The 20155-nt window shown below is 39.7% G+C and overlaps 1 protein-coding gene across 1 annotated transcript in view; it reads left to right on the top strand.

Annotated features, from left to right (window-relative positions):
- Positions 1–16516: 16516 nt before the first annotated feature.
- Positions 16517–20155, top strand: part of FGF2 (fibroblast growth factor 2) — a 66492-nt gene continuing 62853 nt past the window's right edge. The window contains 4 exon segments of the mRNA XM_043556073.1: positions 16517–16641; positions 16716–16902; positions 16905–16968; positions 16971–17348. Coding sequence (XP_043412008.1) covers positions 16517–16641; positions 16716–16902; positions 16905–16968; positions 16971–17348 — 754 coding nt within the window.

Here is a 20155-nt window from a genome sequence, read left to right as displayed (position 1 = left end):
TGGGTGGAAGTAGAAGAGACAAACATTAGACAGCCCTTTAGGAATTTTGCTGTAGAAGGAAGCAGAAAATGGGTAGTATCTGAAAAGTGGTGTGGAGTCAAGGGAAGAGAGGGTCTTTTTTTGAAGACAGGAAAAAGATCTATATATTTTTATGCTGATGGGAATAATCTAGTGAAAAGGAGAATAAGTGATGCTGGTGAAAATTCCTTCAAGTAAGAGGAAATGTGACCCAAGGCTTAGGTGGGAGGGGGCAGAGGACAGGTCCGGGGCCAGATAGAGTGTATGAGAGCAGATATAGGTAGGTTGGTTATTTCGTGGTGGGAAGGTAAGGAATTATATTCTGATTGATTTCATCATCTTTGGTAAAATAAGAAGCAAACAAGGTGTCAACTAAAAGTGGGGGTTGTTGGAAGTTCAAGAAAAAAGAAATGTTGAAATGGTCTTAGAGATTAAAAGAGTTGATGGACCTATACAATATGGTTGGATTTCCTGACAACAGGAAATCCTGAGGGTCTACTTGAGGTTTGTGCAATAACAGATCTTATTGATCTACCCCATGCAAGACGACCTGTCTCAACTATATAATACCTCAAACACATAGTCTTTCTTTTTTTCTATGATTCTTAAAAAGTTCAGTTTCAGTATCATCAATTGCTATTATACTCCCTTTTCATTTTATGTGTGAACAGTGACGTTGAAAATACCCTGTGGACAGTAGTCTTGCATTGTTAGCTTACATTTATCTTTGAATGTGTTAATATAAGAAGAGCTCTAGAAACATCAGAATGAGCTAACCCTAGGCACTGACTCCACCACCCATCAGAAGCCATGACCTGTGATTTATGGGTGTGAATTAGATCGTAGATTCTCCAGAGACTTGATACCCTTCAGCAACTGCAAAAAACAAAGAAATCTGTATCATATTGCTTTATACGAGTGATGTAGTTTTGTTTTGTTTTGTTTTAATCTGATGGCTTTAAGTGAAGACAGGGCCACACAAATTGCATGACTAACCCCTCTCAAAAGTTAGATACTTTTTGCAGCCTACACACTGATGTCATTAAGAGTACTTAATACCAGTGATGTGGCTATGATTGCACACTGGAATTTATTCTACGTGGATCAGGAAATGGGGAAGAGAAATGAACAGGGAACTCTGAGGGGAAACAAACACTTTAGAAGAAAAAAATAAATTAAAATTAAGGCAAAATAATTGACCAAAAAAATTGGTCAATGTATGTATGTATGTATGTATGTATATATATGTGTGTGTGTATATATATGTATATATATATATATTTAACTTATTTTGAAAAAGAGAGAGTGAGAGAGCACAAGCTCTCTATAGCCTATCTGGTAACAGACCAAACAGTGCTTTGAATTTGCTGTTTTGGGCACTTCTCAGATAACATTGAAATGATTGTGCCTCAGTACTTACCACACTTAAGACTAATGAATCAAAAAACAAAAAATATAAATGTTCAATAAACTCATGAAAAAAGTGTTCATTTTCTATAATAACTTTAAAAACTCAAATTAGGGGCGCCTGGGTGGCGCAGTCGGTTGAGCGTCCGACTTCAGCCAGGTCACGATCTCGCGGTCCGTGAGTTCGAGCCCCGCGTCGGGCTCTGGGCTGATGGCTCAGAGCCTGGAGCCTGTTTCCGATTCTGTGTCTCCCTCTCTCTCTGCCCCTCCCCCGTTCATGCTCTGTCTCTCTCTGTCCCAAAAAAAATAAATAAACTTTGAAAAAAAAAATTTTAAATAAAAAAAAAAAACTCAAATTAAACCAACAGTGAACTGCTATTTTTTCCATGTCAAATAGTTCAGTGATTGTATTTAAGATAATACCCGAGATAAAGAGAATGTAGAAAAAGGGGATCCTCACCATGCTTTTGGGAAAGGTACAAATTGACACAACTTTTCCAAACCAGCTTGATACAATGTACCCAAACTCTGAAAATATTCATTTATTCAAAGGTATTATTGAATGTTTCCTATATCAAGGGCTAGAAATCACATTCTATCAGTGAATAGACATTACATAAATAATTACAAGTTCAAGGAGTCTTGTGAAAGGAAATAAATGCAAGGAATTGATCCTAAGAAGTAACCAGAATTATGCAATAAAATATAATTTAAACAGTGGGAACTACCTAAATGTCCACAGTGGATTAAATAAATTTTGGTATACCCATGCAGTGGAATAATGTGGTGGCACTAAGAACAAACTTACAGGAAAATACTTAGTGACATATAAAAATGTTCATAATACACTGGCAAATGAATAATAATGGTATAGAAGTGGGTTCAGTATGGCCCAGTTTTGAAAAACAAAGCCAAAAAAACCCAAAACATATCTCTATCCTTATCCATTTATCTAAGAAGGATGTCCCAGCAAAATGTTACTAAATGATAATTGCCGCAACAGTATTTCCTTCTTTGTGTTTATTGTCATGAACATTCTTACTGTTGTAAAAATGATAATAAGTATATAATTGAACTCAAGATAACTGATATTTAAGAGAGAAGACTTAAGGAACATATTAATCAACCACCTTTCCAAATTATCTAAAATCTGTCCTAGTTTAACTTAGATCAACAGAATACAATGTTCCTGAAATACATTTTTTAATCCCCTACAGAAATGCTTTTACAGAGTTATGACTGAATGTCGAATTCTGCTTTATTAAGGCAATCTGAAGAACATTTTCTTAATCTTTGGTAAAATTACAGTTCACTTACATTGGCCCTTATATTACTCACTGCTCATTTTATAAGATGCTGCTTAACAGGTTTGTAAAGAATTCATGCCAGTCAGGAACTTTTCAGTGAGCTGTTATCAAACAGCACAAAGTTTAGAACACGTCTCGTTTTTTCTCATTACCTTGTCTGCAGGAAGATTAGAGATAATTCAGTGACTGATTAATGTAAAGATCTAGCTTCTGGTACAATTAGTTCTGCCTGCTTATTTTTATAATTTTGAACTCTTTGTCTTCAATAGACAAGTTACCTTAAACTGTTTTTCGAAATAGACACGCTAAGTAGAGAGATGCAGTACTGGAAATTAGTATTCTTTTGCTATTTGTGTATATGTGTAATGCGAAGGTTGTAAAATAGTTGTCTTTGTAATAGTCAAAATGTTTTTCCAAGTTTGTTTAGCCTTTTGCATGAGTAGTAAGTGCATTAACTTTAGCTCAGTCTTTTTGAGTTGCAGTGGTTCTAAATTGAATCTTCACTATAATTTCATTTCTCGATTAGTAAACTATTGGCCAAAACATTAGCTTTTCAGAAAGCATGATGTTCTCAAAAGTTTAAAATTAATGAAATACATTTTTTAAAAGTTTCTTGAGTTATTCTGAGAGAGAGAAAGTGGGGGAAGGGCAGAGAGAGAGAGGGAGAGAGAGAATCCCAAACAGGCCCTGTACTGTCAGCACAGAGCCCTACATGGGCGCTTGATCACGTAATGCATGAAATCATGATCTGAGCCGAAATCAAAACTCCGACGCATAACCCACTGAGCCATCTAGGCACCCCTAATGAAATACATTTTTAAATTTTTATTTTATTTTAATTCCAGTATAATTAACACACAGTGTTATAATAGTTTCAGGTATACAATATAGTGATTCAACAATTCTATACATTATTCAGTGCTCATCATGATTAAGTATACTCTTAATCCCCTTCACCTATAATGAAATATATTTTTATCATAGAAGAAATATTGACAAAACATTTGAAATTTTCAAGTCTAGTGAACTCCTGTCCCAGTTTTTCTTTTTCTTTTCCTTTCTTTCTTTCTTTCTGTCTCTTTTTTTTAATCATTACTCATTCTTTCTGTATTAATTTTGTGAGAAGACGTTAACCTTAAGAATACTAATTTGAGATAAAATTTTGTACTCTCCCAGTGACTAGGGGCTGAGATGTTTAAATGACCTTTTTCATCCCAGGAGATGATTGCCTGTAGGTCAGACTTGAGGTCATTGGCTGGAGAGTTACAAAGTCATAGTTTTGGCTGAGGTTATAGTACACTTGGACTATAGACAAAGCTGATGCTTCCTCACTGATGAAAGAAAAAAATATTCAATCCTGTCCTCCGAACACAAATAAGAACTTCTATAATTGGCCAGTTTGGGTGGGTTGGAGTTTATAATATTTCTAAATCTGGTATGCATTGCTTTTTGACCATATGTGGTCAGGTTACAGTTAAATGTTTGGGAAGATTTCTGGGAAAATAAAAAGTATTTCCAAGGAAGGAGAAAGAATCTTTGAATTGTAAAGATGGAAGACCCCTACAGTGATCTTTTCTTTTGTATCCAGAAAGACTAACAAAGGAAGAGTCCTGAGTGGATACTCTATTTGGAGAACAGAAGGAAAAAGTGTTCCTGTAACTTCCTGTTGTAATGTACTCTAATTTTGTCTTTGAATAAAAGAACCTGATGCTACATGGGAATTTGCATGATTACCACAATACATGATTATGGTAATCAGAGTTGCCCAGTCTTGCAAACCATCTATCTTGTCAGTGTCCCTTTAAGATGTAAATTTCCAGATGTGATCTGTTAGAGTTCAGAGGAATTGTAACCTCCAATCATCTGGTCATTAAATATCTACTCGTAAAGCCCAGTTATTTTAGTGTCTTTGGAGATTATTCGCCCTACTGATTTCTCTTAACCACGTGTTCTTATAGGGAGCTAGGGAGTGCAGAAGTCACCAGGGAGCTGTGCCCTGGAGTCCCACAGGATATAGGTAGAGATGACTGACACACAGCATCCTTACATTCTGCACCCTGTGCATTTACTTTTTTTTTAAAGGAATTTCATATCAAGCTATCATATTTTTCTTACTATATATATTCTAAAATATGTTATTTAAATGGGAAAAGGTAGTTACATGCATATGATTAAAAATCAAGTAGTACAAAAACAGGACAATTAAGAAGTCTTCTTTTGCAATTTCTAGTCCCCAGTTCTCCCCAGAGACAGACATTCCTGAAATACTCTATGCCTATAAAAGCATGTATGTTGTGGGTGCATGCATGTTTTCCTGTCTTTCCTATCGTGAAAATGAAAGCACGCTATACACATGGCAGCATATCTTATGTTTTTCACATTTTCAATATACCTTGGAGATCATTCCATAGCCATACATATAGATTGACTTCATTTTTTAAAAATGTTTATTTATTTTTGAGAGAGAGAGAGAACACACACACACACACACACACACACACACAGGGGAGGGGCAGAGAGAGAATCCAAAGAGGGTTCTGTGCTGACAGCGGAGAGCCTGATGTGGGACTGGAACTCACAAACCTTGAGATCATGACCTGAGCCAAAGTTGTATGCAAAAACGAATGAGCCACCCAGGAGCCCCTAGACTGACTTCATTTAAAAACAAAAAATAAACAACAAAAAACAAACTTAAGTAGTTCATTCCAGAATTGCATCTGGTAGTGATAGACTCTCAAAAAAAAAAAATTATTAGTGACTGCACTATAATTTCTTTTATAGGCCCCTATTGATAACCCTTTTTATTGCTTAATTCCAATCTTTTGCAACCAAGGGCAAAGCTAAAGTACATATGTTCATATATCTTTGGACACATATATGACTATGTGTATAGGATAAATTCCTAGAAAAGAAACTGCTGGGTTAAAAGGCATATGTGTTTCAAATATTGAATGCTATTGCCAATTTGATCTCCCACCAGCTGTGACAAGAGAGTGCCTGTTTCCTCCTACTCTCTAATGCTATATATTAAACATTCTGACTATGCCCATTTGAGAAGTAGAGCAATATATCTCATTCTTAATGAGCAATTCTTTTACTCGAATGTTTCATATTTCATTTATATATTTTAAAAGATTATGTAGTTAGTATGTATTTATATATTTTATTTATATTTCTTTTTCTATGAACTACTTCATATTCCTTTGCCCATTATGAAGTTTTAATTTTTCTGAACTTAGGGGTTGAATTTGGGAAAGCAAAATCAAAGAGTTGATGAGAAGAGACTAGTCACTTGATTAACAGAGTCATATAGATGCCTGAAAACAGTGAATGACTATAGATTGGCTATTTAGTTAGAGTGACAATACAATATTTAAGAAAAAAAATCGCCAGGGGTGCCTGGGTGGCTCAGTCGGTTGAGTGTCCAATTCTTGATTTTGGCTCAGGTCACGATCCCAGGGTTGTGGGATCAAGTTCCATGTTGGGCCCTGCACTGAGTGTGGAGCCTGCTTGGGATTCTCTCTCTCTCACTCTGCCCCTCTTCCCTGCTTGTGCTTTCTCTTAAAAAAAAAAAAAAAAAAAAAAGAATAAAAATTGCCAAATGTAACACAATTAAGCCTTGGCTATTTCAGGAATTTTGGGGTGTTTATTGTTTTATTATTTGTTTTTCAAAATCAAGGACACAAAGTCAACATAAAGCACAGAACATTATTCTGGTGAGATCAGAATCTGCTACCTGAGCATAGAAGGTAAACAATAACCTTTTTATTACCTCTTTGGAAATAAAATAGAGTGGCTCACTCTACTATATCACAGCTGATAGTCATAATGATGACTTGAGAAGTGATAAAATTGTTTTTGATGTACTAGGTTTTAGAATGCATTCACTTCTGCATGTTAGTGAGATTTTCTAAGGAAATAAGTATAGTGTGATTGCATTAAAAAACAGCATATAGAGTTCCATAGTCATTGACCACATCCATATATAATGTAGATGAGGAGTAGTTTTCAAAAACAACTTTTTAAAATGATGTTAATGCATGCATTTATTTGTAAATATTTGTTCAGGTCCTGCTTAGTGCACAAGGCCCAAAGATACAGTAATATTTAGGGTAAAAAGATCCCTCCTGTAAAGAATCTTGCATTCTATTGGAGTGAAGGGACTGATAATAAATAAGAAAACAAGTAAATAAACAAGATGCAATTTTAGATTATAAGTTTTATGTGATAGTAGCCAGAGGTTATTTATATAAAATGAAAATAATTTTACCACCCAAAATAATCAGTACTAACATTTTATTATTTACTTATTTACTTTTAAAATTTTTTGTGTTTGTTTATTTTTCACAAAGAGAGACAGAGCGTGAGCAGGGGAGGGTCAGGGAGAGAGGAATCCAAAGCAGGCTCCAGCAGGCTGTCAGCACAGAGCCAGACGCGCGGCTGGAACCCACGAACCGTGAGATCATGACACCTGAGCCGAAGTCGGCCAAACGACTGAGCCACCCAGGCCCCCCAGTACTAACATTTTAATATATCTCATTCTAATATGTATTTGGGAGTATCCATATAGTTACATGGAACACATTAGTTTGTATGAATATGATTTATTCAAATTAATTTGTTCACTTTTATTTAGATGATCTCTCATTTTTTTCTCCATTATTAATGAATGGTGTTATAATGAACACCAAGGCTGCCAACCATATACATAGATGATATTTTTCTTTAAATTTCTTGCACCAAAACTTGTTGGATGAAATGAAATTTAATTTCAAAAATTGAAGGACTCAATGCACATACTTTTAAACAGCACTTCCAAAATGCTACAGTAATTTATCCTCTATCAGTTCATGAAGTCTCCAGTTCGCCTCATCCTTGACAACACTGGCTAATATCAATTCTTTTTTTCTTTCAATTTTAGGGGAGAAAATTTTCATTTTTATCCTAGCATGCATTTCTTTCTTTGTTCTAAGATATAATTTATATACCACGACATTCACCATTTTAAAGTTTACAATTCAATGTGTTTTTAGGATATTCATAAAGTTGTGCAAATATCACCACTATAATTCCAGAGGGTTTTCATCACTCCAAACAATAACAACAAACCCATACCCATCAGCAGTCACTCCCCATTTCTCTCTTCTTCTAGTCTCTGGCAACTGCTAATTTGCTCTGTGTATCTGTGGATACACATATCCATAATATCTGGACATTTTGTATACATGATATCATACAATATGTGGTTGTTTCTTTTCTTTTTAAATTTTTTAATGTTTATTTATTTTTGAGAAAGAGAGAGATATAGAGCGCAAGTGAAGGAAGGGCAGAGAGAGAGCGAGACACAGAATCTGAAGCAGTCTCCAGGCTCCGAGCTGAGCTGTCAGCACAGACCTGACATGGGGCTCAAACCCACAAACTGCAAGATCATGACCTGAGCTGAAGTTGGATGTTCAACTGACTGAGCCACCCAGGTACCCCAATATGTGGGCTTTTCTATTGGCTTCTTGGATGTAGCATAATGTTTTAGGGTCCATCCATGTTTTAGCATGTATCAGTACTTCACTTATTTTTATTGCCAAGTAATATTCCATTGTAGGAACATACCACATTTTGTTTTTCCATTCACTAGTTGATAGATATTTGGGTTGTTTCTACTTTTTGACTATTATAAATGATGCTGCTATAAACATTCATTGATTTATTTTTATGTGATATATGTTTTATGTGACCATATGTTTTCATTTCTTTTGTATATGTATGTACAAATGGAATTGCTAGGTTATATAGTGACTATGTTTGCTTTTTTGAGGAACTACCAGGCTGTTTTCTATATCAGTTTTATGTTCCCATCAGCAATGTACAGAGGTTCCAACTGTTCCACAGCCTGACAACACTTGTTATTTTCTGTTTTTTAAATTTATAGCTATCTGGGGGCACCTGAGTGGCTCAGTGGGTTGAGCATCTGACTTCAGGGCAGGTCATGATCCCACGGTCCATGACTTTGAGCCCCACATCGGGCTCTGTGCTAACAGCTCAGAGCCTGGAGCCTGTTTCAGATTCTGTGTCTCCCTCTATTTCTGCCCCTACCCCGCTCACATTCTGTCTCTCTCTCTCTCTCCTCAAAAATAAATAAACATTAAAAAAAATTTAATTATACCTATCTGAATGGGTGTGAAGTGATATTTCATTGTGTTTTGATTTGCAATTTTCTAATGACTGTGTTGACCATCTTTTCATGTACTTATTCGCTATTCTATATGTTTTTTTTTTTTAAATGTCTATTGAAATACTTTGCCTACTTTTAAGTTGGGTTGAGTTGTAAGAGTTTTTTATATATTTTGGAGAGTAGATTCTCACCATACACATGACTTACTAATACTTTTTCCTATTCTCTGGGCTCTTTTCATTGTCTCAATAATGTAATGTGCAGAAGTTTTCAATTTGGATGGAATACAATTTATCTGTTTTTTTTTTGTTGCTTGTGTCTTTAGCGTCACATCTAAGAAATCATTGTCTAATCCAAGGTTGCTAAGAATCTTATGTTTTGTTTTTTTTTTAATGTTTATTTATTTTTGAGAGAGAGACACACACACAAAGCATGAGCAGGGGAAGAACAGAGAGAGAAAGGGAGACACAGAATCCGAAGCAGGCTCCAGGCTCTGAGCTGTCAGCACAGAGCTCAACGTGGGGCTTGAACTCATGAGCTATGAGATCATGACCTGAGTCAAATTTGGATGCTTAACTGACTGAGCCACCCAGGCGCCCCTAGAACTTCAACTATAATGTTAAGTAGAAGTGGCAAGAGTGAACATCCATGTTTTATTCCTGATCTTAGGAGGCAAGTTTTCTTTCTTTTTTTTTTTTTTTTTTTTTACCATTGTAGGTATTATGTTAGCTTTGAGTTTCTCATAAATGTCCTTATCAAGTTGAGGAAGTTCCCTTCTATTCCTAGTTTGTTGTTTTTTGTTTTTGTCATGAAAGGGTGTTGGATTATGTTAAATACTTTTTAAATGTCCATTGGGATGATTGTGGTTTTTTAACCTATATACTGTTCTGTTAATATGGTGTTTTACTTTGACTGATTTTCCTGTGTTTAACCAACCTTGCATTTCTGGAATAAATCCCACTTTGACATGATGTATGACTCTTTTTTTTTTTTATGTTGCTAGATTCTGTTTGATAGTAATTTGTTGAGAATTTTTGATCTATATTGACAAGAAATGTTGGTCTGTAGTTTTGTATTCTCGTGATGTCTTTGGTTTTGGTTTTACTATAATGCTAGCCTCTTGAATGAGTTAAAAAGTATTACCTTCTTTTCTTTTTTGTTCTTGGAAGAATTTTTTTTTTAATGTTATATTTATTTGTGAGAGCAAGAGAGGCAGAGCATGAGCTGGGGAGGGACCAAGAGAGGAGACACAGAATCCAAAATAGGCTCTAGGCTCTGAGCTATCAGCACAGAGCCCAGTGCAGGGCTTGAGCTCACAGACTGCAAGATCATGACCTGAGCCAAAGTTGGATGCTTAACTGAGTCACCCAGGTGCCCCTGGAAGAATTTCTGAATTTGGTCCTGGGTTTTTCTTTGTGGGGAGTTTTATTACTTGACATGCATTTTTTATTGCTAGTGACACAAAAATTTTATTTTATTTTTATTTTTGTTGTTTCTACATTTTGTTTTTGTTTTTAATTTTAATTCCAGTACAGTTAACATACAGTGTTATATTTGTTTCAGGTAATAGGGATTCAACAATTCCATACATCACTCAGTGCTCATCATAAGTGCACTCCTTAATCCCCATCACATATTGACACTAACATTTTATTTAAAAAAATTTTTTTTAATTTTTATTTATTTTTGAGAGAGAGAGAGAGACACAGAGCGTGAGTGGGATAGGGTGAGAGAGGAAACACAGACTCCACAGCAGGCTCCAGGCTCCAAGCTGTCAGCACACAGATTGATGTGGGGCTTAAACCCACAAGCCATGAGATCAGACCTGACTGAACTGACTGACCCACCCAGGCACCCTGAAACTAACATTTTATTTTCAATGTTTTATTTATTTTGGGAAACAGAGAGAGCACATGTGCATGAGCAGGGGAGGAACAGAGAGAGAGGGAGAGAGAAAATCCCAAGCAGGCTCTGCACTGACAGTGCCAATGCGGGGCTTGGTCCCAGGACTGTGAGATCATAACCTGAGTGGAAACCAAGAGTTGGATGCTTGAGTGCCTGATGGCTCATTCAGTTGGGTGTTCGACTTTAGCTCAGGTCACAATCTCATGGGTCTGGTTTGAGCCCCGCATCAGGCTCTGACAGCTCTGAGCCTGGAGCTTGTTTTGGATTCTGTGTCTCTGTCTCTCTCTGCCCCTCCCCTGCTCATGCTCTGTCTCTCTCTTTCAAAAATAAACATTAAAAAAAAAATAATATAAATAAATAAATAAATAAATAAATAAATAAAAGATTTGGACACTTAACTGACTGAGCTACCCAGGTGTCCCTTGACATGAACATTTTAAAAATATTGTTTTCATGGCAGCTCATTTATAATCATTTTAGATACCTCTGAAATTTTAATCCTTGTATTGATCTTTTGATCACTGCATGCATCAGTTCACAATGTCTTATATAACATAGTTTTATACAGATATCCCCCACTTTTTGAAAGTTCTTATGCTCCTTTGCTTTTGTGAAAGACCTACATTAGTACTTGTTTTTAGTAGCTAAACAGAATCTGAAGATGATTTACACTTTCACGAAAAAAAAGGTGAAAAGAGAAGATTGCACTCAGCATCCGTTTTGTAGCAGGCCATTATAGAAGCCGTGCAAACCCCCAGCAGCCAGAGTGGTACCATCAAGCTCCTTTCTTGGAAACTATAGTCAATATAGTTTCAGCAACGAGCTGCCATAGCTTTGAACTCTGTGAGCATCTGTGCTTTATGTCTGTTTATTTTGTGCATGTACTAGCAAAATGTGTCCTAGGGTATAAGAAAAGGCTTTAAATGTTTATTTTTTAGGTCTGGGAATACTCCAAAAATTTTCCACAATACATTAATAGTAATTGCTCCTTCACTTTACATCATTTTGACCTAATGAAAAGTTTCACAGGAATGGATTACTTTTGGATAGTGGTGGAAACCTGTAGTACATTTCAATATCTATACAGGGCAAGTTTCTCCTCATTACTCTTATTATTTTAAAGGATAATTTTTTGAAAATGTAAAATCAGGACTCCCATGTGGACAAAATGTGAATATTAACATTTCTATCTCATAAGATATAGAGTTTATATTATCTCATTAATTAATGTGGAAACCAATAGGATGTAAAAACAGGTTTGAAAGAAAATTCAATGAGTCACACATATCAAGGCAGAAGGAATGCTGCAATGAATTTACAAATACATTCCATAGGTAGAAGAGGTATATTAATCAAAGTTCTCCAGAGATAAGAACCAATAAGATATATAGATATAGATGTATCAGAGATTTTTATAGGACTTGGCTTACATAGTCACAAAACCTGAGAAGTTTCATAGTCTGTCATCTGCAAGTTGAGGACTAGAAAATCTGGTGGTTTAGCTTCTTCTGAGTCTGAAGGCCTGAGAACTAGGGAGGACCATAATGTGACTCCTAGTCTGAGACTGAAGGCCTGAGAACAAGGAATTTCAATGTTTGAGAGCAGGAGATGGACGTCCCAGCTCAAAGAGAGAGAGAGAGAGAGAGAGAGAGAGAGAGAATTCACCATTCCTTCACCTTTTTGTTCTATATGGCCATCAGTGGATTGGATGATGCCCACAGCATTATTGAGAGTGAATCTTCTCTAGTCGGCCTACTGATTCATATGTGAATCTCTTTTGGAAACACCCTCAAAAGACATGCCCCAAAACAATGTTTTACTAGCTATGCAGGCATACCTTAGCCTAGCCAAGCTGACACCTGAAATTAACCATCACAGAAGGGAAATCAATGTTCATCCACTAGATATACTCCATTTGCATATTTTTGGTTATTATTAGTCTGCCAGGGCTACCATAAAAAAAGACCCCAGACTGGGGGGTTTAAACAACAGAAATTTTATATTCTCACAGTTCTGGAGGCTGGAAGTTCAAGATTAAGGTCCTGCAGGTTTGGTCTCTGGTGAGGCCTCTTTCCTTGACTTGCAGACAGAAAGAAGCCTTTTTGCTGTGTCCTCACATGTCTTGTCTCTCTGTGCACACTCCTGGTGTCTCTCCTCTGTATAAGGACACCAATCCTATTGGGTTAGGACCCCACGTTTAAAACTTCATTTAATCTTAATTATCTCCTTAAAAGGCCCTATCTCCTTAAAAGGCCCAACCTCCACACTGGAGGTTAAAGCTTCAACATAGGAATGTGGGGAGAGAGAGGGGCACATTTCAGTCCATGACAGTTATCTATAGTTTACAAGAGTTGTAAAGTTACTCAAAGACAATAAAAAGTATAGAGACCTCATAAAATCAGATACCTACACGATGCCTAACTTTCCACTGAAGGTATTTAGTAATCTTTTTAATCCATTCAAAAGTCATTTACGTTTTTTTCTCTATAATTAAAAGTATTTGCTATTCTTATGTTTATGTATCCAAATGAGTTTTACAATACTGTTGTATAGTTTTCAAAATTATGCTCAAATCAGGACACTTGGGTGTCTCAGTTGGCTCAGCTCAGGTCATGATCTCATGGTTTGTGAATTTGAGTCCCGCATCAGGCTCTGTGCTGACACCTCAGAGCCTGGAGCCTGCTTTGGATTCTGTGTCTCCCTCTCTCTCTGCTCCTCCCCTGCTCACTTTCTGTTTCTCTTTCCTTCAAAAATAAATAAACATTAATTTTTTTTTTTAATTGGGCTAGAATTTAAACTATTGTGGTTTACAATTTTTAAACATGTGGGCAGAATTTTACATTGATATTTTACTATATGTTTCCATCCAGGAACATATAAGCTTTCATTAAATCTTTGTACTTTTCATCATTTGGATTCTGCACCATTCTTCTTTTTTTTTTTTTTAATGTTTTCATGTTTATTTTTGAGAGAGAGAGACAGAGAGTACAAGGGAGGGGTGGGGGGGGGGCAGGGACAGAAGATGCGAAACAGGATCTGCGCTGAGAGCAGACAGCCCAATGTGGGGCTCAAACTCACAAACGTGAGATCTTGACCTGAGCCAAAGTGGGACACGCTCAACCTACTGAGCCACCCAGATGTTCCTGAATAATTCTTAACTGCAAAGTAATTTACCTTGGTATTATGAGGGAAATTCCTCTTTCTTTTGTAGTTTTTAAATAGTTATCACTGGAACCTAGTGGTTTTTAAAAAGAATGAGTTTTGTACCCATCATCTTACATTAAAAATTTTTTTTATATTCATCCTTACAGCTGGGTAAATTGAGAATCTAAGTAATTTGAGTACTCATGGTTCCAGTAAGAGCAAATTGATTGCTTCTAAGAATAGCGTGTCTGTCTCTGCATGTGTACAAGTGTGTGTTGTGAGAGGGCTGGGTAGGAAGTTGAGTACAACTATCTTAAGGATGTCTTCTTGGAATTAACACTAGTTTGGATACCTAGATTCCCATAGCTGGATTAACCATTTCCTGTGATATTGTCCTGGTTTTGGAAGGAATTAGGAAACAAGGGGTTAACTGTACAGGTAATGAAGTTCCATGAGCTCCGTGGTCCATTAGCAAACAGATTACTTAACTGCATGTGGCTGTTGCCCAGATTTCAGGATACCACTGTTAAAAAAAGTTTTGACTTAGATTTATCACTTTGCTCTTGGGATACTCAGCTTTCTCTGACAGAGTTCAAGGCTTATTCAAATCTATTTATTTCAAAGTAATTGGCAACCTCATGAGTGCTATAGAAGGATTAACCATTCCCTAGGATACCTACAGAGATCATCTGGAAGGGGGTCATTAGTCCTAACTGATTTTTCAATGAAGTTAAAACCTGTCCATTTGGGAAGAGCAGTCAGAGAACATACAGCAGCCAAGAGAAGACTATGCCTGGTGTTAAAGCTCCAAAGAATCAATTCGTACTTCTTTCTATTTAACATCCTGGGAATGCATCTAGAATTAAAACCCTCATGGAAACTCATGAACAAATGCATTCCTCTTTTGATGCACTGATCTCTTGAAACCAAACATGTTCCTAAATAGAGAAACTACCATTTTCTCACATCTTCCTAGAAGTTTTCCCTAACCCCAGTCTACCCCCAAGCTGAATTACCCCTTGTCTGAAATCTTACACCTCATCTTACTCTTCTATGGCCTTGGCACTTTCTGCCGGTATGGTATCTGCGTTGTTCACGCTGCCCATAGTATCTCCTGCACTGTGCGGAGAAGATCCTGCTTGATTGGGCGCCTCCCACTGCACTTACCTGAATGCTTGGCATATGGTAGATGCTCAAGATTAAGACATTTTCTGGACGGATATTTTGCTAATCTGTAGTACCCGTTATATTCTACTGAAAATTACCAAAGTCCAATCAACTTCAATTTTGTAGTTTGGGATTTTTAGAAAACTACCCTCTTGCCAAGAAATACCTAACAATTTAACCAGGGCTATGCCAGTTTAGGAATAAGATATGAACACTGATGAGGTATTGGGGTGAAAGTTGGAGGGGGGTGGGTGGGAGCTGACAGCCAAGACAGCATTCTTGAAGATGTCTTTGGTGCAAAAAGGTGATTTTATTAGAGCACGGGAATGTGACCCGAGGGCAGAAAGAGCTGCGCTGGGGTTGTGACAGGTAACTGATTATATACCCTAAGGTTGGGAAAGGGTCAGGGACAATGTAAGTCTTAAGGAATTTTGGAAGCAAGGTTTCCAGGACCTTGAGGGGCTAGCTTCTGTTAAGAAAACACCATTTATTACCACTTAGTAAAACCTGTCAGGAGACCCTTCAGTTGTATATCAGGGGGCATAAGCTTGGAGCATGATTGCCCGCATATATCCTTTGGCAGATGAGATAAAGTAAGTTTCCAAAGGATTTTTATAAGTTAAAGTAGACTTACAGGATCGGGGGGGGAGGGGGGGCGCAGTGTCAGGATAATGTTAAGCTTAAGATTCTCTTTTGCCCCCAGCAAAGTGTCACCTTGAGGCAGCTGAGCTCCTAGAGGGAGGTCACTCTGCTGGTTTCAAGGACCTGTCAATGGGCTGCAGGCAATAAGGGAATTTAATTTTTCATTTGCCTTAGTTTCCCATGTCACCACAGCAACCACCTTAACTCCTTTCCTTTGTTCTTGGGTAGCCAGGACTATCCGAGGAATATCACACATATCCCACCTTGGGGGGAGGTGGGGGAAAGTGTTGCTGTGAGCCTGTACTTTGCCCTCAGCTTGCCCCAGGCTCCCTCATCAAACACACTTGTAATCACCTAAGGATTTGAGGCCTATCTTCATCTTTCCACGTTGGCTACTTCCAGTTAGGGTGGTAAAAGAAAATGTTTTTCTCTTAGCAATCCAGTCTGCTCTCTTCCTCTGTCCTCTTTTCTTTCCTTTTATTAGTAAATGATTTCAGCCTCTGCCTTCAATTATAAAGTTTGTGCCCCACACGTACCCCCCCTCCCCTATTTTGGTGATTAGAGGTGTTCAAAACTTATTCTGACACAGTATCCGCCCTCATTTCGGAATCCTTCACTTCTTGGGGGTGGAAATAGCTTCTTCTCTGGAACGCTGGCAAGGAAAAAGAATGGGGGAGAAAGTTGCATTTAAACGTTTAAAAGTTGAGTCACGGCTGGTTGCACAGCAAAAGCTCCACACAGTGTGAGGAAAGACTAAATGTGCTCGGCAGGGTGGGCCTGGGGCGACTTCTGGGGAACTAGCCGGGGTCGAGCCCCTAGAGTTGCGGAGGCCCCGGGCGGTCGCCTCCCGGCGCGCCCTCCTTACCTCCCCCGCTCCCCGCGGCCCCCCTGGGACTGATGTCGGGCGCTTGCGTGCTGCGGCCAAAGCTCCCGATCCAGAGGCCGGCCTCGTAAAGTCCCGAGCGAGTAGGGGGCGGCGCGCAGGAAGGGAGGAGGGCCGGGGGCGTGCGGGGTTGGTGGGTGTTCGGGGGTGGAGATGTACAAGATGTGACGCCGCGGCCGGGCCGGGGCCAGAGCGGCGGACGCGGTGCCCGCGGTTGCAGCCGGAACCCGGGCGCTGTAGCTTGGAGAAGGGGCCCTCCGGAGAGCGGCGGCCGCGGAGACACCCAGCCCTAAGCCCCGGCTCCCGAGCGCCGCGCGGCGCACCGCGCTCCAGGGCAGACGCGGAGGGGAGCGGCCGAGAGGCGCGACGCTGGGGGCCCGCGGGCGCGGTCGCGCGCCGCCGGGCGGGAGGCTGGGGGGCCGGGGCCGGGGCCGTGCCCCGGACCGGGTCGGGGGCCGGGGCCGGGGGACGGCGGCTCCCCGCGCGGCTCCTGGGGCGCGGGCACCCCGGCAGGGCCCCGGGGGGGCCATGGCAGCCGGGAGCATCACCACGCTGCCCGCCCTGCCGGAGGACGGCGGCAGCGGCGCCTTCCCGCCCGGCCACTTCAAGGACCCCAAGCGTCTGTACTGCAAAAACGGGGGCTTCTTCCTGCGCATCCACCCCGACGGCCGAGTGGATGGGGTCCGGGAGAAGAGCGACCCTCACAGTGAGTGCTGGCCGGCTCTTCTTCCCCGATCCCATCTCCACTCTTGTGGTTCTCTCCCCTCCCGCTCCATTCCCTCCTCCGCGCTTCTTCCTTCTCTTCACCCCGACCTTAGTGGGACTTGTGGTTTCTTTCCTAGCGGCCCTCGGTGGTTTCGGGTTCACCACTCGCCCCTTCCTCCCCAGCTGCGGTGTCGGGTTAGATCCTTCCCCAGGCTTTGGAGTGTGCCAGTTTCCCCTGGTAAACCAGTCCCCTGGGCCCTGAGCCTCCAAGGCCTGGGAGGCGGGCTCCCTTCGCGCAGACAACCTGTAACTTAGGGGATGCCCAACGGCGGAGAGGCGAGCGGCTTGCGGAGAAACAGTCTGGGTCCCCATCCTGAAGTTCCAACCCCTTCTGTGTTGGATGCGCGAAGTCCCGCGGACAAAGGCGGGGGAGGAGGGGGGGGGGCAAGGCTGAATTAAGTGCTCTTTACTGGAAAAATACCTTTCCAGAGTGTGCCCTTAAACCCTGATTTGGTAGGATCCAGGCCATCTGGCACACTGCTCTTACACATCCATTTCTATTTTTTTCCAAATTGCCGAAAGCTGAAGCCGCAGAAGATGTGGACCTTTTGTTAAAGTGCGACACACTTTTGTTTCAGTAGTGACAAGAACTGCAAAAACTTTTATCTTTCGCCTGCCGTTATTAGCTTTGGGACCTTGAGCTTGTTTTCTGATAGCTAAAAATGGGGGTAATGTCTACCTTGCATCAGGTTTGAGGATCAAATGAGAATTCATACAAAGTGCGAAGAGAACTCATTTTACCATCGTACACTTTTGTGTTCTGTGAAGAATAATCTGTGGTTATAGAAATAACACTAGCCTAAATCATTGGTTCTCAAACTCCAGGAGTGCATTAGAATCACCTGGGGGGGGGGGTTATAACACACTGCTGAACGTTGTCTCCCAGAGTTTCTGCTTCCTTAGGCCTAGAATTCCTTATGCCTGATAATTTGCATTTGTAACACGTTCTCAGGTGATGCTGACCTGGGACCACACTTTGAGACCCACTGGTCTAGAGAAAAGAGAGGGAAAAGGGCATAAAACTGGCTGACACCGTTGGAATTTGAAGTGAGAGAAGGAGGATCAGAGCGTATTGTAACTGTTCTCCTGTAAGTGTAGGTAAAAAGTCTGTTTTAAAAGCTGTGAGTTCCACCTTTATTGGTTTCTGGTGAAGAATCTGATCTTCTATTTGCCTGAGGAAAGACCTGCAGGAGTTCCGAGTTCCACGCCCCAGGAGTCACCTCTTTATCCTAAGATGCTGATGGAATGTCCTTCCCACCTGTGAAGTGATTGGAAGAGGCGAAAGCTTTGCACTGAGATCTGAGTTGACAAATGAGAAATGTGCTTTTATATTGCTTGGGTTTTTATTGATTCCAAAGCAGCAACAAGCAAAAGATGCAGGTCTTTCATTTTTTTTCCAGGCCTGCCATAATTTTTAAATGTTATCAACCACTTCTATTCAGTAAAACTGAAAAGATGCTCGTAATCCAATATGTATGGGTTAGTGCTATTTCTCTATTTTAGTAATTTGAATAGGTTTTCCAAATTAAATTTTAAGCTTTGTGTTTGAAGTTTGTTTTGCAGTAGTCTGCTAGGTGAACACAGCTGATTAGGGCCAGGTGCATATATATCCCAATGAGTTTTGTTCTTTTCTAGCAGCATAAACTGTCTATAATAATAAAAAAGGAGCATGTTCTAGGACTACAAGATAAAAGAGCTCTCCTCCATATTAGGTTCATGTTGGACCTTCCCCTAGTACTCTCTCTCTCTCTCTCTTTTTTTTTAAGACCCTTTATTAGTTGCTGGATTTTTTTTTTTCCTTTGAAGCTTTTGATACCCTATTTCCTTTAGAATATAACTGTATGGGGGCTAGTGACTGAGGATAATTCTGAATTGCATACCACACTACCACCCTTGTAATAATAGTTGTTAACTGTTTCTTTCCAACTCTGAGTTTTTTTGCTATCTTATTTTACCTCACTGGTTCTCATAGGTGGGTGATTTTGCCCCATCCCCCCCACCCCCCAACGTCTGGCAATGCCTGGAGACATTTTTGGCTCATTTGGAAGGGTGCTACTGGTATCTAGGAGATCCAAGCCAGGGATGCTGTTAACCATCCTACAGTGCATCCTACTTTATCCTAGCCACAATTTTTCTTTTCTTTCTTCTTTTTCTTTTCTTTTCTTTTCTTTTCTTTCTTTCTTTCTTTCTTTCTTTTTTTTTTTTTTTTTTTTTAAGAGAGAGAAGCCTAAGCAGGCTCTTCACTAGGCTCGATCTCACAAACTATGAGATGATGACCTGAGCCGAAATCGAGTTGGACGCTTAACTGACTGAGCCACCCAGGTGCCCCAAATCCCAGACGTTAATAGTGCTAAGGTTGAGAATCCTTCCAACTTGATAACTAGCTAAAGACTACATCTTAAAAGTGAAGATTAGAATACTCCAGATTAGTGGAGGGTACTGATTTTTTTTCACCTTTTAGCAGGCAATAGACTAACAATACAAACCTAAAGATGTGATGAATTTAAACCACTTCTGTGTAGCTCAACGTGGACATAAGTTTAAGTACAGTCTATTTTTCTGACATGTCAAAGCTGTGCTGATAGTTGACCGAACCAAGATAAGACCAATGGGAAAGATACAAGGAAAAATGATTGTGGACATGATATAACAGTATCTTCCCAACCACATTTCCTCCATTACCCCAAGCAAATGAGTCTGACCAGAAAACATGGGGAAAAAAGAGCAGAGTTGATGGTTGTGACAATT

The sequence above is a fragment of the Prionailurus bengalensis genome, chromosome B1 (assembly GCF_016509475.1).
Source record: "Prionailurus bengalensis isolate Pbe53 chromosome B1, Fcat_Pben_1.1_paternal_pri, whole genome shotgun sequence".
NCBI classification, from domain to species: domain Eukaryota; kingdom Metazoa; phylum Chordata; class Mammalia; order Carnivora; family Felidae; genus Prionailurus; species Prionailurus bengalensis.
The sequence above is the reverse complement of the archived record's forward strand: the minus strand, read 5'-3'. Positions and strand labels throughout refer to the sequence as shown.